This window comes from Mobula birostris, chromosome 2, assembly GCF_030028105.1.
Source record: "Mobula birostris isolate sMobBir1 chromosome 2, sMobBir1.hap1, whole genome shotgun sequence".
In the NCBI taxonomy this organism is placed as follows: domain Eukaryota; kingdom Metazoa; phylum Chordata; class Chondrichthyes; order Myliobatiformes; family Myliobatidae; genus Mobula; species Mobula birostris.
Window position 1 is genome coordinate 168,996,831 of NC_092371.1, and position 23,502 is coordinate 169,020,332.

General features: G+C 41.5%; 2 protein-coding genes across 3 annotated transcripts in view; one reads left to right on the forward strand and one right to left on the reverse strand.

Moving 5' to 3' along the window:
• Nucleotides 1-20,916, forward strand: part of disc1 (DISC1 scaffold protein) — a 203,031-nt gene extending 182,115 nt beyond the window's left edge. The window contains exons 14-15 of the transcript XR_011884993.1: nt 62-183; nt 20,802-20,916. The gene's annotated coding sequence lies outside the window, so the exon portion shown is untranslated. The remainder of the gene's footprint in view (nt 1-61; nt 184-20,801) is intronic.
• sipa1l2 (signal induced proliferation associated 1 like 2) overlaps nt 1,372-23,502 on the reverse strand; it is a 500,895-nt gene continuing 478,764 nt past the window's right edge. For both annotated transcript variants that reach the window (XM_072251068.1, XM_072251067.1), the window contains exons 21-22: nt 3,963-4,044; nt 1,372-2,406 (exon numbers count right to left, since the gene is read on the reverse strand). In XM_072251068.1, the coding sequence (XP_072107169.1) occupies nt 2,260-2,406; nt 3,963-4,044 (229 nt within the window). In that variant the 3' untranslated portion in view covers nt 1,372-2,259. The remainder of the gene's footprint in view (nt 2,407-3,962; nt 4,045-23,502) is intronic.

Here is a 23,502-nt window from a genome sequence, read left to right on the forward strand (position 1 = left end):
GAATTCTGATGAAAGATCACTGACCAGAAATGTTAGGTTCTTTCCTCTCTTCATAAAACAGGTGCAGCGAGAAGTGACTACGGCAAGATCTTTAAACATGGAAGACACTTCAGATGGATAATTGAGTCGGGGAAGAAAGATGAGTTGCAAGGGTTGTGAATGAATCTCACTTCTGACCATCTGGTGAGTGGTACTTTTGTACATAGATGTAGCCCTCAAAGGCATTTTTATTTTACAATGAAAATCTAGTTAATCCTATTCACTGTCCAGTGCTCAATTCCTTTGTGAATCCCATCATTGAAGTTGGTCTCACTGTCCTTCAGGCAGTGAAACTCAAATTATATTTGCTGAATTGAAAAACTCATTCTTTATAGTGCCTTTGCCTATTTTGCTAATCCCCTTCTAGTAATCTCATTTATTCCACCAATGGAAATGTTCCTTTTATTTATTTTGCCAAGAGAAATCACGATTAGACATTCTAAAGTATGTCTCTTTAGAACAGGGGTTCCCAAATTTTTCATGCCATGGACCAATGCCATTAAGCAAGGGGTCTGTGGACCCCAAGTTGGGAACCCATGCTTTAGAACAAAGATGAGGAGGGATTTCTTTAGCCAGAGGGTGGTGAATCTGTGGAATTCATTGCCAATGGAGGCTGTCGTTGGGTATATTTGAAGCAGGTTGATAGATTCTTGATTAGTAAAGACATCAAAGGTTATGGGGCGAAGGCAAGAGAATGGTGTTGAGAGGGATAATAAATCAGCCATGATGAAATGGTGGAGCAGACTCGATGGGCCAAAATAGCCTATTTCTGCCTCTAAGCCTTATGGTCTTATTTTGAACATCATCACATCAACTCCCAAACTCTGCTCTAAGAACAATTCAATTTTATCCAATCATAAGAATGGTTATGGGACTGAGGGACTTTGGTTATATCTATTGTAAAGGATCCATTCTAGAGTGCATCATGCACAACTGGACACAGTGTTCTAATTGCACCTGAATTAATGCAATTCATTAGAACCTCATGTTCTGTGTGCATTCATGTAGAGCACTGTATCTGCAGGATTAAGTAACTTTAGAAAAAGCTGAGACTAAATTTAATGTCATAGCACATTGCTTAAAATTACTCTGCCATGGGCAGTTCCAAGGCCAGCTGCAAAAGGAGGAAAGTTGGGCATGGGGCTAGCAACCCCATCCAGTGATACAGAAATATCACAGTCGCTCCAAAGACCGCATCCCTGAAAGAGGAAGGAACTGTTGGCAGCCTATGCCCCAGTAGGGGTGATGGGCTTAAGTAAGTAAGCCTATAGCTTAAAATATAAAAGGAGCAAAAAGATTTTTAAAAAATTGAGCAACTAACTTTGTCCTACATTTATTAAAAAAGCAACTGTATGTCACATTTCAAATGAAGTTGTTTAAAAAGAACACATTTCTCGAAGCGTACAAACCATGTAATATTATATACTAGCAGCATCCAAGTGTTTGATTTACTACACACCATGACTGTCTTTGTACTCACAAGCTACAGACAACACCATTTACAGCAAACTGTTTTTTTCCATAGTGCAGATAAACCAAACTTAAAGTTAACAATTTAAAGTTAAATAATTTTAAATAATTGTTAAATACAAGACACTTTTCATTTTAGAGCTTCTGTACAAAGATAAACAAATTTGGCATTGTACAAGTGGCTTGCCGACTCACTGTGTACACACACTCCTTGTAGAATAGTGTACCATTGATCTGACAGCCTTTAAGTGAACTGTACAAAAATCAGTGAAGTTGTAGAGTCAAGTGAGCCATTCAAAAGGCAAGGGTAGTTTTAAACATCAGAACACTGCTTGTTTCAGGCACCAATGTTTATTCCAGCAAATGAACATTTCCCTATAGTAAATGTATCTAAACCTGCTTGATCAGACTAGTGCTAAATTCCAAACAAAGCCCTGCGGGATATTACTAAAGTCTTATTGCTATAACACTGCAACAATGGAAAGAAACTAATTACAAAAGATAGAGCACCTTTTACATTGAAGTTACCATCTCAAGTTTCTATTTTACAATACGAGGCTGTGAAGCCCTTAGCTAGTTCAACCGCTAGGTTTAACTGGATTTTTGTCAGTGGTGTATTTGAGTGAACAGAACCAGACAAATAATACCTACAACACCTATACTTATTTCTGAACAGATTAGTATAACATTCTAGGAATTAATGAATCTTTCGGCTAGGGCTTTTTGATCATGGTTCGCATTGTCAGTACATCAGGACTTCTTGTCGATGGTGTTGAAGAACCATTCGGTAAATTTCCGTAACTGTGCAGCTGCGGTTTGGGACTCCTCTTGAAGGCGTAGGTTGTCATGTCGCAGGTGGTGAACCTCAGCCTGAAGCATCGCTTTGTCTTCCTTTTCCTGACCAGACAATTATTACAGGATAAGCACAAGTTACATCCCACTGCACGCTGAGAGACTTGGCAAATTAGATCTTGCACAATGTGCTTTTTTTGCAATTTGTAGTTTCATCAATAGCTGTGATACATGACTACACCTTTCTAATTGAAGTGATGAGGCTTCACTTAATTAAGTTGGTCACCCAGCTTGGTTAATTAACAGGAATGTGAACAGATTTTTACATTTCCTTCAGAAAAAAAAATCAAACTATTCACGTAGCAAAGTGACGTACTATAATTGTGCAATTTTTTTTGTAGTTTTGTGAAATGTTATTCCATCAAATATTATGTGCTACACTCCAGATGAGATTTTGTAGAGTTATTTTACAACTCTGAGTGAGATGAAATGAGATGAGTTTTGTGGACAATTCTGGCCTCATTAAAGGAAGCATGGGGGTGAGGTAGCAAAGGTATATTAGTTTGGTTTGTGAGCTGAGGAGATTATTTTATGAGAAAGCATTGAGTCGAATCGGTCTACAGCCTTGTTTAGAAGAGTGAAAGGTGAATGAATGAAACATAAGGGCTCGAAAGGGGAGATGCTGTATAAACAAGGGGCCATAGTTTCAGGATAAGTAGGTGCTCTCTTATAGCTGAGCTGAGGAGCAATTTCTATTTTGAAGCATGTGAATCAGGATTTATTTTAATCTCAAAAAGCTGTAAAGAGAACAGAGATGAGGAATTTTTTTCTTTAGCCAGACAGTGGTGAATCTGGGGAATTCATTGCCACAGACAACTGTGGAGGCCAAGTTATTGGATATATTTGAAGTGGAAGTTGATAGTTTCTTGATTAGTAAGGGCATCAAAGGTTATGAGAAGAAAGTAGGAAAATGGGATTGAGAGGAATAATAAATCAGCCATATTGGAATAACAGAGCAGACCCATTGAGCCAAATAGCCTAAGGTTGCTCCTACGTCTTACGGTCTTAAAAATAAGGTGACATAGTTTCAAGATAAAGGGTTGGTCACTTACAGATGATCTGAGGAGGGATGTCTTTTCTGTGGCGTATGAATTTGGATTTTTTTTTTAGTCTCACAGAGCTGTAGGTATTTAGTCTTTGAAAACTGAGACAGGGAGATGTTTTGCTTGCAGGATAGCCAAAGGTATGATAATCAGGTGGTGTTGAGACCAAAGATCTCATAACCCATTGTTGAATGATGGGGAAGGTACAATGTCTCATATATCCTAAGTCTATTACATAAGTGCTTCATATCTATCATGTGTAGTTGTGTAGTAATGGAACATGTCTGGAGAAAGGAATAAGACTGGGAGAATGTAGGAGAAGATAAGGTGTGAAAGGGAAGATACTCAGCTAAGGCCCATTTGTTTGGGGATCTTTGAAGAAGGATCATAAGAGTGCAAGAAGAATGGTAGAAAGTAGAATGAAATGAATGATGGAGACAGGAGAGGATTTGGCATGGGATGAAGGGAGGTTGTAAAGGAAGAGTGGGTTTTATTACAACTCATAAATATTTTAAAAGGTGAAGTGGATGAAAGAAACAAATAGTTAAGAGTTGGTACCTTTCGAAGGTCATCCTGAAGTTGAATGAGAATTGTCTCCAGCTGATTCACTTTCCCAGTAATGGTGTTTGCAGTATTTCCCCTAGATGAAAGCATCAAGGGAGATAAATTACTTTTAAATACTTCACAAACTATCATTTGTTCATACCTACCTTAGAGAAAGATAGAAAGTGGGAAAAAAAAGCAGTCTCTAAGAAACTAAATACGGGACATGCAAGCAATCCGAGACCATCAGTACCAGATTAATAATTTAGTTGTAATCACAGGAATGGCATGAAAGATGAGAATAGAAATTTGGCCTATGGTAGCTTATCCATCTTAAAATATAGCAAAGACTTTTCCCCAGTGTAACTGGGAGCTCTGAATGAAATGCGGTTTCCCAGGGGTTAGATGTGAATTGTCCTGGAAAGCTTCTGTGGAAGGAGGGGGAGCAGTAGCAGGAAGTGGGGTGCGTATGCAAAGGGAGTGCTATTACACCAAATACAACAGATTTTGTAGATGCTGGAAATCCAGAGCAACGCACACAAAATGCTGGAGGGACTCAGCAGGCCAGGCAGCATCTATGGAAAAGGAATAAACAGTTCACACTTCAGGCCAAGATCCTTCGTAGGGACTGGAAAGGAAGGGGGCAGAGGCCAAAACATGAAGATGGGAATAGGGAAAGGAGTACAAGCTGGCAGATAATAATTGAAACCAGGTGAGGGTTATGGATGAATTAAGTGAGAAACTGGGAGGTGATAGGTGGAAGAGATAAAGAGCTGAAAAAAGGAATGTGATAGGAGATGACAGTAGATCATGGAAGAAAGGGATGGAGGGGAATTAGAGGGAAGTGATGGGCTGGTGAGGAGAAGGGGTAAGAGGGGAGTCTGAATGGGTTAGTGGAAAAACAGAGAAGTGGGGGGGGGGGGGGGGGGAGGAAATTACCAGAAGTTAGATAAATTGATGTTCATGTAGTCAGGTTGGAGGCTACTCAGATGGAATATGAAAATAAAAGGGCTACAAAGTGCATTACTGTCTCCTGAAAGCACTGATTTGGGTAGTGACCACACTCTATGCTGATAACAGAATCTCAAATACAATCATCCAGAAATTGAAATTTGACTGTATATTTCTAAAGAATTTAAATGTACAAAAATATCAACAACGGACATGAAGATGATCTGATGTGATTGACTGGAATTGAACCAAGTCAGCCTCAACCCTGAGGTACTGCCTAGGAATAAGGTCAGTATTTGTGCTTCTGTTTACATTTATAAATAACACAGAGGACAAGATAATACCCAAGGGGTTCAACCTTCTGGATGATACTGTGTTGGGCGTGGCAGCCAGTGATGCCAACTGACGAGCAATATTCCTTGGGTAGAATCTGAACAGGGCAGATGGGTGGAAGGCCAGAGATATAACTTAATTCCCATCTTGACTAACATCAGCAAGCCACTTGGGTTTGTATAACGTAGTAGCTTCAATTAATCTCCAGTACTGCTGAAGGGTTTCAGCCTGAAACGTTGACTGTACTCTTTTCCATAGATGCTGCCCTGGCTTACTGAGTTTCTCCAACATTTTGTGTGTGTTACTTCAATTAATACTCTGATTTTCTTCATGCAGTTTTCATTTAGTGTTTTAACATTGTTAGATGTTCTGTTAGATTAATTATTTCAGATACGGTTAGGCACAGAATTCTTAAGTTTAAGTAATTAATTTAAGAATAAGTATAGATTCAGTCTTCTTCCTCTTTAAAAGCAGAAATACTAGCTCTTTACTACCTCTTCTTATAGAATGCCATATAATTAAAGTTGTTATAATTTATTACTAAACTCACTCATAGTGGTGCTAGAGGGCGATACTGAGATTATTGAATAAAACCATTGCAAATAATTGTGAGCAGGGGAATAAAACAATTCAGCAATGGAATACTGCTTTCGTTACATAAAACTTTTAAACATGGTTGGTATTCAGAGCAAACTCATCTTAAACAAGCTGCTAATGAGAACAGATGGCAGCATTTTTACTTCACTTGGGAGTTTAAGAGGAATCACATTACACGAGACGAATGTAAAGTCATCAATTTCACAGATCCTGCTGGCAGGATGCAGAATTTAAAAGTTTCAATCAATCCTGTTTAATCTGTATTTATTTATAGTGAGTGGAACGTTCCATGAACTGCTGTGTCAGCAAGACTGATGCAAAAACCTCCTACCCATAAATGTATACACAAAGATGGAGTTTCACACAGCTAGTTGCATACAGACATTTATGCAAAGACTTAAACATAAACTTAAGAAAGCACATTCAATCTGACAAAGCCACAAAGTCAGAGTGCAACCACAGTCTCATCCAGACACATACCTTTATACATAATCTAACACAGCCATCCGTCCATACATGCACACTGCATAACTGGATAATCATATCTGCACATGGACACATTCATACATGCAAAGATCATCTCAGACATGCTCAAGAAAGCAGTATCACATGGCCATCTATATACAGTACACAGTTAATGCAGCCTCACTCAGGCACATTGTAGAATGGAATAATTTAGTATAATCTGAATCAGGTTTATTATCACTGAGATATGTTGTGAAATTTGTTATTTGTGGTAGCCGTACAGTACAGGCATAACAAAGTTACAACAAAAATAAATATATACGATGATGAAGGTAGTGTGGTGTTCATGGATCATTCAGAAATCAGATGGTAGAGGGTGAGAAGCTGTTCCTAAAACATTGAGTGCAGGTCTTCAGGCCCCTGTACCTCCTCTGTGATGGTAGTAATGAGAAGAGGGCAGGTTCCAAATGGTGAGGGTTCGTAATGGTGGAATGCGCCACCTTTGGAAGATGTCCTCGATGGTGGGAGGGGAGCTGGCTTAGTTTACAAGTCTCTGAAGGCTCATAGAAACATAGAAAATAGGTGCAGGAGTAGGCCATTCGGCCCTTCGAGCCTGCACTGCCATTCAGTATGATCATGGCTGATCATCCAACTCAGAACCCTGTACCTGCCTTCTCTCCATACCCCCTGATCCCTTTAGCCACAAGGGCCTTATCTAACTCCCTCTTAAATAGAGCCAATGAACTGGCCTCAACTGTTTCCTGTGGCAGAGAATTCCACAGATTCACCACTCTCTGTGTGAAGAAGTTTTTCCTCATCTCGGTCCTCAAGGGCTTCCCCTTTATCCTCAAACGGTGACCCCTCGTTCTGGACTTCCTCAACATCGGGAACAATCTTCCTGCATCTAGCCTGTCCAATCCCTTTAGAATTTTATATGTTTCAATCAGATCCCCCCTCAATCTTCTAAATTCCAGAGAGTATAAGCCTAGTCGATCCAGTCTTTCATCATATGAAAGTCCTGCCATCCCAGGAATCAATCTGGTGAACCTTCTTTGTACTCTCTCTATGGCAAGGATGTCTTTCCTCAGATTAGGGGGCCAAAACTGCACACAATACTCCAGGTGTGGTCTCACTAAGGCCTTGTACAACTGCAGTAGTACCTCCCTGCTCCTGTACTCGAATCCTCTTGCTATGAATGCCAGCATACCATTCGCCTTTTTCACCACCTGCTGTACCTGCATGCCCACTTTCAATGACGGGTGTACAATGACACCCAGGTCTCGTTGCACCTCCCCTTTTCCTAATCGGCCACCATTCAGATAATAATCTGTTTTCCTGTTCTTGCCACCAAAGTGAATAACCTCACATTGATCCACATTAAATTGCATCTGCCATGAATTTGCCCACTCACCTAACCTATCCAAGTCACCCTGCATCCTCTTAGCATCCTCCTCACAGCTAACACTGCTGCCCAGCTTCGTGTCGTCCGCAAACTTGGAGATGCTGCATTTATTTCCCTCATCGGTAAGTCATTAATATATATCGTAAACAACTGGGGTCCCAGCACTGAGCCTTGCAGTACCCCACTAGGCACTGCCTGCCATTCTGAAAAGGTCCCGTTTATTCCCACTCCTTGCTTCCTGTCTGCTAACCAATTCTCTATCCACATCAATACCATACCCCCAATACCGTGTGCTTTAAGTTTGCACACTAATCTCCTGTGTGGGGCCTTGTCAAAAGCCTTTTGAAAATCCAAATATACCACATCCACTGGTTCTCCCCTATCCACTCTACTAGTTACATCCTCAAAAAAATTCTGTGATGTTCGTCAGACATGATTTTCTTTTCACAAATCCATGCTGACTTTGTCTAATGATTTCACCGCTTTCCAAATGTGCTGTTATCACATCTTTGATAACTGACTCTAGCATTTTCCCCACCACCGACGTCAGGCTAACCGGTCTATAATTCCCCGGTTTCTCTCTCCCTCCTTTTTTAAAAAGTGAGTTTACATTAGCCACCCTCCAATCCTCAGGAACTAATCCAGAATCTAAAGAGTTTTGAAAAATTATCACTAATGCATCCACTATTTCTTGGGCTACTTCCTTAAGCACTCTGGGATGCAGACCATCTGGCCCTGGGGATTTATCTGCCTTTAATCCCTTCAATTTACCTAACACCACTTCCCTACTAACATGTATTTCGCTCAGTTCCTCCATCTCACTAGACCCTCAGTCCCCTACTATTTCCAGAAGATTATTTATGTCCTCCTTAGTGAAGACAGAACCAAAGTAGTTATTCAATTGGTCTGCCATGTCCTTGTTCCCCATGATCAATTCACCTGTTTCTGACTGTAAGGGACCTACATTTGTCTTAACCAATCTTTTTCTTTTCACATATCTATAAAAGCTTTTACAGCCAGTTTTTATGTTCCCTGCCAGCTTTCTCTCACAATCTTTTATCCCTTTCCTGATTAAGCCCTTTGTCCTCATCTGCTGGACTCTGAATTTCTCCCAACCCTCAGGTGTGCTGCTTTTTCTGGCTAATCTGTACGTTTCTTCTTTGCAATTGATACTATCCCTAATTTCTCTTGTCAGCCACAGGTGCACTACCTTCCCTGGTTTATTCTTTTGCCAAACTGGGATGAACAATTGTTGTAGTTCGTCCACGCAATCTTTAAATGCTTGCCATTGCATATCCAATGTCAACCCTTTAAGTATCATTTGCCAGTCTATCTTAGCTAATTCACGTCTCATACCTTCAAAGTTACCCTTCTTTAAGTTCAGAACCTTTGTTTCTGAATTAACTATATCACTCTCCATCTTAATAAAGAATTCCACCATATTATGGTCACTCTTACCCAAGGGGCCTCTCATGACAAGATTGCTAATGAACCCTTCCTCATTGCTCAATACCCAGTCTAGAATGGCCTGCTCTCTAGTTGGTTCCTTGACATGTTGGTTCAGAAAACCATACCACATACATTCCAAGAAATCCTCTTCCTCAGCACCCTTACCAATTTGGTTCACCCAATCTATATGTAGATTGAAGTCACCCATTATAACTGCTGTTCCTTTATTGCACTCATTTCTAATTTCCTGTTTAATGCCATCCCCAACCTCACTACTACTGTTAGGTGGCCTGTACACAACTCCCACCAGTGTTTTCTGCCCCTTAGTGTTATGCAGCTCTACCCATATCGATTCCACATCGTCCCGGCTAATGTCCTTCTTTTCTATTGCGTTAATCTCCTCTCTAACCAACAATGCCACCCCACCTCCTTTTCTTTCATATCTATCCCTCCTGAATATTGAATACTCCTGAATGTTGAGCTCCCATCCTTGGACACCCTGGAGCCATGTCTCTGTGATACCAACTATATCATATTCATTAATAACTATCTGCACATTCAATTCATCCACCTTGTTACGAATGCTCCTTGCCTTGACACACAAAGTCTTCAGGTTTGTTTTTACAACACTCTTAGCCCTTATACAATTATGTTGAAAAGTGGCCTTTTTTGATTTTTGCCCTGGATTTGCCTGCCTGCCACTTTTACTTTTCACCTTCCTACTTCTTGCTTCTACCCTCATTTTACACCCCTCTGTCTCTCTGCACTTGTTCCCATCCCCCTGCCACATTAGTTTAAATCCTCCTGAACAACAGAAGCAAACGCTCCCCCTAGGACATTGGTTCCAGTCCAGCCCAACTCTTACTATCCTGTACATTAGCCCCTTCTTGTTAGGTTGTGATGCAACCAATCAGAATGGCCTCCACAGTACATCTGTAGAAATTTGCTGCATTCAATGTTGACATATCAAATCTCCTCAAACACCTAATGAAGTATAACCACTGACATGCCTGCGACAATATGTTGGGCCCAGGATAGATCCTTTGAGATGCTGACACCCAGGAACTTGAAACTGCTCACCCTTTCCACTGCTGACCCCTCAATGAAGACTGGTGTGTATTCCCTCAACTTCTTCCTGATGTCCACGATCAATGTCCTGGTCTTGCTGATGTTGAGTGCAAGGTTGTTGCTGCATCAACACTCGATTAGATGATATATTTCACTCCTGTAAGCTTCCATATTACCATCAGAAATTCTGCCAACAACAGTGGTGTCATGTGTGAATTTATAGATGGCATTTAAGCTGTGCCTAGCTACACAGTCACAAGTGTAAGAGAGTTCAGCAGTGAGCTAAGCTCACATCCTTAAGGGGCATCTGTGTTGATTGCCAGTGAGGAGATGTTATTAAAGATTCATACTGAACTGTGGTCTCCTGATGAGGAAATCAAAACTCAAAGATGGAGGTACAAAGGCCCAGGTTTTGAAGCTTGTTGATTAATACTGAGAGGAATGTGGTGTTGTATGCTGAGCTATAATCAATAAGCACTAGCCTGATGTAGGTATGACTATTGTCCAAGGTAGAGAGGACAGCCAGTGAGATTGCATCCACTGCAGACTTGCAGGGGTAGGCAAACTGCAGTGGGTCTAGGTTCTTGCTCAGGCAGGAGTTAACTCTAGCCATTACCAACCTCTCAAAGCACTTTATTATACTAGACGTGACTGCTACTGGGTGATATTTGTTGAGGCAGCTCACCCTGCTCTGCTTGGGCACTGGTATGATTGATACTCATCTGAAGCAGATCAAACCTCCGACTGCAGCACAGAGGGGTTGAACATGTTTTTAAATACCTCCGCCAGTTGGCTGGCACAGGTTTTCAGTACCTACTGGGTACAACGTCGGGGCCTGATGTCTTATGAGGGTAGCTCTGAGTCAAAGGAAACAATTTTTTTGGTGAAAATAAAAAAAAAAAGCTACATCCATCTAGGTATTCAATCTCAGTGGAGGCACTTCATATCCTCTACTTAGCTGCAGCTCCTTAGAGAACTGGAGATGCAGCTCGATGACCTTTGTCTGGTCAGCGGAAGTGAGGAGGTGATAGAGAAGAGCTATAAGCAAGTAGTCACACTGGGGCCTCGGGAGACAGATAAGTGGGTAACAGTCAGGAGAGGGAAGAGTCAGATACTAGAGAGTACCCAGTGGCTATCCCCTTTAACAATAAGTACTCCTGTTTGAGTACTGTTTGGGGGGGGGGGACAAACTACCTGGGGGAAGCAACAGTGGCCGCACCTCTGGCACAGGGTCTGGCCCTGTGGCTCAGAAGGGTAGGGAAGAGGATGGCAGCAGTGATAGGGGACTCTAGAGTTAAGGGGTCAGGATGCAGGAAAGAAACACGGATGGCAGTTTGCCTCTCAGGTGCCAGGGTCCGGAATGTTTCTGATCACATCCACGATATCCAGAAGTGGGAAGGTTAATAGCCAGAGGTCATGGTACATATTGGTAGGAAAAGGGAGCAGGCCCTGAAAACAGACTACAGGAAGTTAGGAAGGAAGCCGAGAAGCAGGACTTCAAAGGCAGTAATTTTGGGATTACTGCCTGTGCCACGTGACAGTGAGTGTAGGAATAGAGTGGGGTGGAGGAAAAATGCATGGCTGAGGGATTGGAACAGGGGGTAGGGATTCAGATTTCTGGATCATTGGGATCTCTTTTCGGGCAGGCGTGACCTGTACAAAAAGGACGGGTTGCACTTGAACCTGAGGGGGACCAATATCCTGGCGGGGAGGTTTGCTAAGGCGACTGGGGAAAGTTTAAAAATAGAATTGCTGGGGGTGGGAAGCAAACTGAAGAGATGGAGGAAGGGGCGGTTGGCTCACAAATTGAGAAAGCTTGTAGACAGTGTGAGAGGGGGAAGAGGCAGGTGATAGAAAAGGGAAGTGCTCAGACTGATGATTTGAGATATGTCTATTTTAACGCAAGGAGTATCATGAACAAAGAGGATGAGCTTAGAGCACGGATAGGTACTTGGAGCTATGATATTGTGGCCATTACAGAGACTTGGATGGCTCAGGGGCAGGAATGGCTACTTAGAGTGCCAGGCTTTAGATGTTTCAGAAAGGACAAGGAGGGAGGCAAAAGAGGTTGGGGTGTGGCATTGCTGATCAGACATAGTGTCATGGCTGCAGAAAAGGAGGAAGTCATGGAGGGATTGTCTACTGAGTCTCTGTGGGTGGAAGTTAGAAACAGGAAGGGGGTCAATAAATCTACTGTGTGTTTTTTATAGACCACCCAATAATAACAGGGACATCGAGGAGCAGATAGGGAGACAGATTCTGGAACAGTGCAGTAATAACAGGATTGTTGTGATGGGAGATTTTAATTTCCCCAATATTAACTGGCATTGCCCTAGAGCAAGGGGTTCAGATGGGGAGGAATTTGTTAGGTGTGTTCAGGAAGGTTTTTGACACAATATGTGGATAAGCCTACAAGAGGAGAGGGTGTACTTGATCTGGTATTGGGAAATAAACCTGGTCAAGTGTCAGGTCTCTCAGTGGGAGAGCATTTTGGAGATAGTGATCACAATTGTATCTCCTTTACTATAGCATTGGAGAGGAATAGGAACAGACAAGTTAGGAAAGCGTTTAATTGGAGTAAGGGGAAATATGAAGCTATCAGGCTGGAACTTGGAAGTATAAATCGGGAACAGATGTTATCAGGAAATGTATGGCACAAATGTGGCAAATGTTCAGGGGATATTTACATGGTGTTCTGCATAGGTACATGCCAGTGAGATAGGGAAAGGATGGTAGAGTACAAGGAACCATGGTGTACAAAGGCTTCTGAAAATCTAGTCAAGAAGAAAAGAAAAGCTTACAAAAGGTTCAAAAAACTAGGTATTGATAGAGATCTAGAAAATTATAAAGCTAGCAGGAAGGAGCTTAAGAATGAAATTAGGAGAGCGAGAAGGGGCCATGAGAAGGCCTTGGTGAGCAGGATAAAGGAAAACCCCAAGGCATTCTACAATTATGTGAAGAGCAAGAGGAGAATACGTGAGAGAATAGGACCAATCAAGTGTGACAGTGGAAAAGTGTGTATGGAACTGGAGGAGATAGCTGACGTACAGAATGAATACTTTGCTTCAATATTCGCTATGGAAAAGGACCTTGGCGATTGTAGGGATGACATACAGATAGCCCAGGAAATTATAGACCGTTGAGTCTTACTTCAGTGGTTGGTAAGTTGATGGAGAAGATCATGAGAGGCAGGATTTAAGAACATTGAGAGGCATAATATGATTAGGAATAGTCAGCATAGCTTTGTCAAAGGCAGGTTGTGCTTTAGGAGCCTGATTGAATTTTTTGAGGGTGTGACTAAACACATTGATGAAGATAGAGCAGTAGATGTAGTGTATATGGATTTCAGCAAGGCATTTGATAAGGTACCCCATGCAAGGCTTATTGAGAAAGTAAGGAGGCATGGGATCCAAGGGGACCTTGCTTTGTGGATCCGGAATTGGCTTGTTCACAGAAGGCAAAGGGTAGTTGTAGATGGGTCATATTCTGCATGGAGGTTGGTGATCAGTGGTGTGTCTTAGGGATCTGTTCTGAGATCCTTTCTCTTCATGATTTTTATAAATGACCTGGATGAGGAAGTGGAGGGATGGGTTAGTAAATTTGCTGATGACACAAAGGTTGGGGGTGTTGTGGATAGTGTGGAGGGCTGTCAGAGGTTACAGTGGGACATTGACAGGATGCAAAACTGGGCTGAGAAGTGGCAGAGGGAGTTCAACCCAGATAATAGTGAGGTGGTTCATTTTGGTAGGTCAAATATGATGGCAGAATATAGCACTAATGATAAGACTCTTGACAGTGAGGAGGATCAGAGGGATTTTGGGGTCCGAGTCCATAGGACACTCAAAGCTGCTGCGCAGGTTGACTGTGTGGTTAAGAAAGCATGAGGTGCATTGGCCTTCATCAACCATGGGATTGAATTCAAGAGCCGAGAGGTAATGCTGCAGCTATATAGAACCCTGATCAGGCCCCATTTGTAGCACTGTGCTCAGTTCTGGTCACCTCACTACAGGAAGGATGTGGAAACTATATAAAGGGTGCAGAGGAGATTTATAAGGATGATACCTGGATAGGGGAGCATGCTTTATGAGAATAGGTTGAGTGAACAGGTCTTTTCTCCTTGGAGCAACGGAGGATGAGAGTGGACCTGATAGAGATGTACAGTGGCATGCAAAAGTTTGGGCATCCCTGGTCAAAATTTCTGTTACTATGAATAGTTAAGTGAGTAGAAGGTGAGCTGATCTCCAAAAGTCATAAAGTTAGAGAATAAATCAAGGAAGGTAGTGCACCTGTGGCTGACAAGAGAAATTAGGGATAGTATCAATTCCAAAGAAGCAGCATACAAATTAGCCAGAGAAAGTGGCTCACCTGAGGACTGGGAGAAATTCAGAGTTCAGCAGAGGAGGACAAAGGGCTTAATTAGGAAGGGGAAAAAAGATTATGAGAGAAAACTGGCAGGGAACATAAAAACTGACTGTAAAAGCTTTTATAGGTATGTAAAAAGGAAAAGACTGGTAAATACAAAGGTAGGTCCCCTACAGACAGAAACAGGTGAATTGATTATGGGGAGCAAGGACATGGCAGACCAATTGAATAATTACTTTGGTTCTGTCTTCACTAAGGAGGACATAAATAATCTTCCAGAAATAGTAGTGGACAGAGGGTCCAGTGAGATGGAGGAACTGAGCGAAATACTTGTTAGTAGGGAAGTGGTGTTAGGTAAATTGAAGGGATTGAAGGCAGATAAATCCCCAGGGCCAGATGGTCTGCATCCCAGAGTGCTTAAGGAAGTAGCCCAAGAAATAGTGGATGCATTAGTGATAATTTTTCAAAACTCGTTAGATTCTGGACTAGTTCCTGAGGATTGGAGGGTGGCTAATGTAACCCCACTTTTTAAAAAAGGAGTGAGAGAGAAACCGGGGAATTATAGACCGGTTAGCCTAACGTCGGTGGTGGGGAAACTGCTGGAGTCAGTTATCAAAGATGTCATAACAGCACATTTGGAAAGCGGTGAAATCATCGGACAAAGTCAACATGGATTTGTGAAGGGAAAATCATGTCTGACGAATCTCATTGAATTTTTTGAGGATGTAACTAGTAGAGTGGATAGGGGCGAACCAGTGGATGTGGTATATTTGGATTTTCAAAAGGCTTTTGACAAGGTCCCACACAGGAGATTAGTGTGCAAACTTAAAGCACATGGTATTGGGGGTAAGGTATTGATGTGGATGGAGAATTGGTTAGCAGACAGGAAGCAAAGAGTGGGAATAAATGGGACCTTTTCAGAATGGCAGGCGGTGACTAGTGGGGTACCGCAAGGCTCAGTGCTGGGACCCCAGTTGTTTACAATATATATTAATGACTTGGATGAGGGAATTAAATGCAGCATCTCCAAGTTTGCGGATGACACGAAGCTGGGTGGCAGTGTTAGCTGTGAGGAGGATGCGAAGAGGGCAAATTCATGGCAGATGCAATTTAATGTGGATAAATGTGAAGTTATCCACTTTGGTAGCAAAAATAGGAAAACAGATTATTATCTGAATGATGGCCGATTAGGAAAAGGGGAGGTGCAACGAGACCTGGGTGTCATTATACACCAGTCATTGAAAGTGGGCATGCAGGTACAGCAGGCGGTGAAAAAGGCGAATGGTATGCTGGCATTTATAGCGAGAGGATTTGAGTACAGGAGCAGGGAGGTACTACTGCAGTTGTACAAGGCCTTGGTGAGACCACACCTGGAGTATTGTGTGCAGTTTTGGTCCCCTAATCTGAGGAAAGACATCCTTGCCATAGAGGAAGTACAAAGAAGGTTCACCAGATTGATTCCTGGGATGGCAGGACTTTCATATGAAGAAAGACTGGATGAACTGGGCTTGTACTCGTTGGAATTTAGAAGATTGAGGGGGGATCTGATTGAAACGTATAAAATCCTAAAGGGATTGGACAGGCTAGATGCAGGAAGATTGTTCCCGATGTTGGGGAAGTCCAGAACAAGGGGTCACAGTTTGAGGATAAAGGGGAAGCCTTTTAGGACCAAGATTAGGAAAAACTTCTTCACTCAGAGAGTGGTGAATCTGTGGAATTCTCTGCCACAGGAAGCAGCTGAGGCCAGTACATTGGCTATACGTAAGAGGGAGTTAGATATGGCCCTTGTGGCTACGGGGGTCAGGGGGTATGGAGGGAAGGCTGGGGCGGGGTTCTGAGTTGGATGATCAGCCATGATCATAATAAATGGCGGTGCAGGCTCGAAGGGCCAAATGGCCTACTCCTGCACCTATTTTCTATGTTTCTATGAAACATTCTTTTCAACATTTTAAGCAAGATTAGTGTATTATTTTTGTTTTGTACAATTTTAGAGTGAAAAAAAGGAAGGAAGCACCATGCAAAAGTTTGGGCACCCCAAGAGATGTGAGCTCTCAGATAACTTTTACCAAGGTCTCAGACCTTAACTAGCTTGTTAGGGCTGTGGCTTGTTCACAGTCATCATTAGGAAAGGCCAGGTGATGCAAATTTCAAAGCTTTATAAATACCTTGACTCCTCAAACCTTGTCCCAACAATCAGCAGCCATGGGCTCCTCTAAGCAGCTGCCTAGCACTCTGAAAATTAAAATAAATGATGCCCACAAAGCAGGAGAAGGCTATAAGCAGATAGCAAAGCGTTTTCAGGTAGCCATTTCCTCAGTTCGTAATGTAATTAAGAAATGGCAGTTAACAGGAATGGTGGAGGTCAAGTTGAGGTCTGGAAGACCATGAAAACTTTCCAAGAGGACTGCTCGCAGGATTGCTAGAAAGGCAAATCAGAACTCCCGTTTGACTGCAAAAGACCTTCAGGAAGATTTAGCAGACTCTGGAGTGGTGGTGCATTGTTCTATTGTGCAGCGACACCTACTCAAATATGACCTTCATGGAAGAGTCATCAGAAGAAAACCTTTCCTGCGTCCTCACCACAAAATTCAGCGTCAGAAGTTTGCAAAGGAACATCTAAACAAGCCTGATGCATTTTGGAAACAAGTCCCGTGGACTGATGAAGTTAAAATAAACTTTTTGGCCGCAATGAGCAAAGGCATGTTTGGAGAAAAAAGGGAGCAGAATTTCATGAAAAGAACACCTCTCCAACTGTTAAGCACAAGGGTGGATCGATCATGTTTTGAGCTTGTGTTGCAGCCAGTGGCACGGGGAACATTTCACTGGTAGAGGGAAGAATGATTTCATTTAAATACCAGCAAATTCTGGAAGCAAACATCACACCATCTGTAAAAATGTTGAAAATGAAAAGTGGATGGCTTCCATAACAGGACAATGATCCCAAACACACCTCAAAATCCACAATGGACTACCTCAAGAGGCGTAAGCTGAAGGTTTTGCCATGGCCCTCAGAGTCCCCCGACCTAAACATCATCGAAAATCTGTGGATAGACCTCAAAAGAGCAGTGCATGCAAGATGGCCCAAGAATCTCACAGAACTAGAGGCCTTTTGCAAGGAAGAATGGGCAAAAATCTCCCAAACAAGAATTGAAAGACTCTTAGCTGGCTACAGAAAGCGCTTACAACCTGTGATACTTGCCAAAGGGGGTGTTACTAAGTACTGACCATGCAGGGTGCCCAAACTTTTGCTTTGGGCCCTTTTCCTTTTTTGTTATTTTGAAACTGTAAAAGATGGAAATAAAAAAGTAAATTTGCTGAAAATATTAAAGAAATGTGTCATCTTTAACTTTATGCCTTTTGGAAATCAGGTCATCTTTTACTCGCTTCACAGTAACAGAAATTTTGACCAGGGGTGCCCAAACTTTTGCATGCCACTGTATGAGAGGCATTGATCATGTGCACAGTCAGAGGCTTTTTCCCAGGGCTGAAACGGCTAACACAAAAGGGCACAATTTTAAGTGCTTGGAAGTAGGTACAGAGGAGATGTCAGAGTTAAGTTTTTTTATGCAGAGAGTGGTGGGTGCATGCAATGGGCTGCCGGTGATGGAGGCGGAAACAATAGGGTCTTTTAAGAGACTCCTGGATAGGTACATGGAGCTTAGAAAAATAGAGGGCTATGGGTAACCCTAGGTAATTTTTAAAGTAAGTACATGTTCGGCACAGCATTGTGGGCCGAATGGCCTGTATTGTGCTGTAGGTTTTCTATGTTTTACTTCCACTCTTAAAATCTGGATTTATTTTTTGCTGAGGTTTTCATCTGTGTTAGTCATTGCTGCCTCTGTCACAGCTGCCGCTGGCTGTTCAAACTTTGAGCATATAGATTGTCTTGTCTTCTGTTGTCAAGGTCATATCAGGTTGATCAAGGAAAACACTTTCTCAGATAAACAAAATTCAAAATTAAAAAAAGTTTAAACACTGATAATAATGAAAATATTACTACCACCTTTACACATCCTTCAGATCCGTTAGTCTTGCGAGACCATGGATCTGCGCCTGGAAAGTCTTCACTCTCCAGGGTGCAGGCCTGGGCAAGGTTGTATGGAAGACCTGCAGTTGCCCATGCTGCAAATCTCCCCTCTCCACGACACCAATGTTGTCCAAGGGAAGGGCATTAGGACCCATACAGCTTGGCACCAGTGTCGTTGCAGACCAAGGTGTGATTAAGTGCCTTGCTCAAGGACACAACACGTTGCTTCGGCTGGGGCTCAGATACCTTGGCTCTATTTACACCATTCATCCACAGCTTCATTACCTCTGCATTGTGTCTTCGGATATGTAAAACCAGGCATCCACCAGAAAGTCTTCTGCCCATACCCTAATAGGACAAGTCTTTTTGGTTCATTACCCTGTGTTTAATATCCTACAGTGGTTCTTGATTAAATAACACCTTGATTTTAAATCAGATTCAATTGTGTTTTAACAAATAATTTTGCACACCATTTCAGTAAAATCCATGAAATAATTAGTTTAAATGCTTCCAATTTACTTTAAATGGTGAGCATTTAAAGTCATCAAATTAATACACTTGCATTTCGTGTGCCTTTGGCACTGGCCATCAAAATTAGTTTTAGCAACAGTTAATCTTAATTAGAACAGAATGGGGATTTCATGAAGGGTGTTTATTAGATAAAGCATAAAACAGCATTTATTATTCAATTAATATGCATGCATCAATTTATCTTAAAGAATTGGCAAATTCCCATGTCAAACTACCCATTTTCACTCTTTATAAGAGTTTAGTTCTGAAAAGGCTAATCATGGATTTTCATGAGTTATTTCTACCAATTCTTTTGGTTCTAACATTCGAGGCTTTAGGCACATTGTTGTTGTTACTGACTGATCAAATTGTACACATTTTAAATGATTGATTTTCAAACTAGTTATATCAAGGCAGCTTTGCAAATCTACTCAACTGCCATTATTTGAGAGTGTCACCAAATACATCAACTAGGTAAACACAGAGTGGTAGGTACGTAGAACACACAGCAATGGATGGCAGTAGAGGCAATTACATTAGGGACATTAGACAGGCACATAGATGAAAGAAAAATGGAGGGCTATGCGGGAGAGAAGAACTTAGGTTGATTATGGAGTAGGGTAAAAGGTTGGTACAACATAGTGGGCTGAAGGGCCTGTACTGTGCTGTAAGGTTCTATGTTCTAGATTTGAGGAAACCCCATCAGAGGATTAAAGTCACATTTGACACCAATATTGTGGAATCCAATCTGTTCTTAATGCAGAGTGGCATCATTGCTGTTAATGAACTTCCCTCTTTTACAGTGCTGGACTGAAACTATTCGCTGATAATTCTAAAAAACAACTCTATTCCTAGCTTCTTCACTAAATCAAGGTAGCTTACCTTTGCATACTATAGAAACTGGATAATACTGAAGCCTATGATGCTAAGTGACAAAGAGCCAGTTAATAACCAAACCCAACAACAGGTTGAACCCATTCTGCCTGCCTGGTAACTACAGCATCAGTTTTTCCCATCAACATTGTCCATGCCACCACAGACTGCAGCCATCCAACCAGTGTCCAATTGCCCGAGCTGGTATCAGTAACTCAAATTTTGTTTGACAGTTTGGTCTATTTGTGATTTCTTTTTGTACTACACCGGATATTCAAAAGAGTTGACTAATCGCATATGGGTCTGAAATTCTTCAGTTTCTATTTGGGCAAGCTTCTGTGTGTGCTCACATTATCATGTACTCACAATTAAAAGTAAATAGATTATTATCAAGGTAGTAAAATCAAGATAGAAACTTTAACTTAATAACTAAGAATCTATAGTCCACCATTTTTCTGGGAACCAAGGTGCTCCTCTAGTATTAGGAATCATTTGCAAGGTCCAAGTATAAAAACTACACAACAGTCCTAAAGTACATGGTGTTCAAACCGAATCTGTTCTCAAATCTGCTGAACACTGCCACTGAATAATCTATTCTGAGTGAACATTAAAGATAAACTAGTTTTTATAACGGCATCTCTAATGCATCTAAAGTATTTTTTTCCTCAAAGGGATCAAACTATATACTCAAGAATGTTTCGAATAAATGTCATCAGAATGACTTGTATCCAAATATAACAAAAAGATTTTTTCCCCTTTGGAAAGGACAACTTTAAGGATAAAGCATGAAACATTGACTGTTTACTCTTTTCCATAGATGCTGCCTGACTGGTTGAGTTCCTCCAACATTTTGTGTGTTACTTGGATTTCCAGCATCTGCAGATTTTCTCGTGTTTGTAGATAAAGAAACTGGCAACATTCACTGGAGAAGACTTAAAAATTCTATTAGTAAGGTAAATGAAACTGGTGAAAATGAAAACATTCTACTTAGCAGGCATGCCAAATCAGTGCAATTCTCTTCATGATTACATAGAACACAGAACATAGAATAGTACAGCACAGTACAGGCCCTTCAGCCCACTTTGTTGTGTGAACCCTCAAACCCTGCCTCCCACATAACCCCCCACCTTAAATTCCTTCATATACCTATCAGAAAGTAGTCCTACAGAACTATCGCATTAGAACATAGAACATTACAGTACAGTCCAGACCCTTTGGCCCACAATGTTGTACCAGACTTTAACTGACTCTATAATCAGTTATCCCTTCCCTCCTACATAGCCCTCCATTTACTATCATGCATGAGTCTATCTAAGAGTTTCTTCCACACCCCTAATGCATCTGCCTATATCACCACTCCTGGCAAGGTATTTCATGTATTTACCATTCTCTGTGGAAAATAAGTTAGCTCTGAAATCCTCCTATACTTTCCTCCAATCATCTTAAAATAATGCCCCTTCATAGTAGACATAATTCTTGTTTTTCTAATTCTCACAACAACCAACCTAATATTGTTCATCTGATATGTCTGCCAAATTAAGTGCAGATCAGTGACCATAAAGGACAACATTGCAATTGTCCTCTTTGTGGCCAGCAGAGGGGACCCTCTCTGGTGTAGACTCTTTTTAGTTTACCTTTCAAGAATGGAAATATTTAGCTCCGGCATACTATTTTGTAAGGTGGAAGATTTCTTTTCAAATCATCCCACCATATAGCCTAAACCCAACAGGAATGACATTGCTTGCCCAAGGAATAAACCAAGTTATTTTGTTCACATATTTGACAGTTATGAATTAGTAGTGGATAATGAAGGAAAAACTGCTGGATCTGGTGACTCTTCCTTGGTCAGCTGATTCACTGTTTTGCAACAGGATAATTGTGCCATGTAATGAAACATGCACCATTGTACTTACACACTCAGTTAGCTTGTCTTCCTTTTAATGTTGCATTTCTGATTAAACATATTGTGAAGTCAATTGAAGGTTAAATATTATGGGTCAGAAGTTTGTAAGTTGGTAGGTGTTGTAAATTTTCTGCGTCAGGTTTAAAAAAAGAAAGCATGAAATGACTGCTTCTGTTAAAATATATTTTTGACATTTTGAAGCAATGATGTATAAAGTGTGGCAGACAAAAAATGTCATGAGTTTAAATGTGTGTTTAAAAAAAGCCAGAGCAAGCGAGGGGAGTGAGAACAGGAATATAGAGATTGATGGACATAAATAAGACAGGGTTATTCCCGCTCACCTACCACCAACTTTAAATTCCTCAGTGTTATCATTTCAGAGGACCTGTCCAGGGTCCAGCACATAAGGGTCATTATGAAGAAAGCACGGTGGCGCTTCTACTTTCTTAGAAGTTTGCGAAGAGTTGACGTGTCATCTAAAACTTTGACAAACTTTTATAGGTGTGGGGTGGAGAGTACATTGACTGATTGCATCACCACTTGGTATAGAAACACCAATGCCCTTGAATGGAAAAGCCTACAAAAAGTAGTGGATACGGCCCAGTCCATTATGGGTAAAGCCTTCCCCACCACTGAACACATCCAATGGAGTGCTGTTGCAGGAAAGCAGCTTCCATCATCAAGAGCTCCACCATCCAGGCCACTCTCCCTTCTTGCTGCTGCCATCAGGAAGAAGGTACAGGAGCCTCAGGACTCACACCACCAGGTCATGGAACAGCTTTTACTCCTCAACCAACAGGCTCTTTAACCAGAGGGGATAACTTCACTCAATTTCACTCACCCCATCACTGAACTATGGTCTTACTTTCATGGACTTTTCATCTCATGTTCTCGAATATTTATTGCATGCTTGCTTATTTATCTATTAATTAATTAACTGATTTGATATTTGCACAGTTTGTTTTCTTTGGCACATTGGTTGTTTGTCCGTGCTGTTGGGTGCAGTCTTTCATTAATTCCATGGTGTTTTCTGTATTTACTGTGAATGCCCACAATAAAATGAATACAGGGCTGTATATGGTGACAAATATGTACAGTACTTTGATAATAAATTTACTTTAAACTTTGAACCAAGCTCAAGAAAATTGTAAAGGACCAAACCTATGATAAGCTCATTCAGAAAGTCAGGAGACATGGGATCCAGGGAAATTTGGCTGTGTACATTCAGGACTGGCTTGCCCTTAGAAGGCAGAGAGCAGTAGCTGCTGGGGGTGTACTCTACCTGGAGGTCTGTGACTAGTGGTGTTCTTGACAGATCTGTTCTGGGACCCCTGCTCTATGTGATTTTCATAAATGACTTGGATGAGGAAGTGGAAAGGTGGATTAGTAAGGTTGCAGATGACACAAAAATTGGTGGTGTTGTGGATAGTGTGAAAGATTGTCTTAGGTTACAACGGGACATTGATAGGATGCAGAACTTGGCTGAGAAGTGGCAGGTGGACTTCAATCCAGAAAACTGTGGATGCACTCTGAATAATTGAAGACTGAAGGCAGAGTACAAGGTTGATGACTGAGTTCTTAGCAGTGTGGAGAATACGTAGATCCCTCAAAGTTG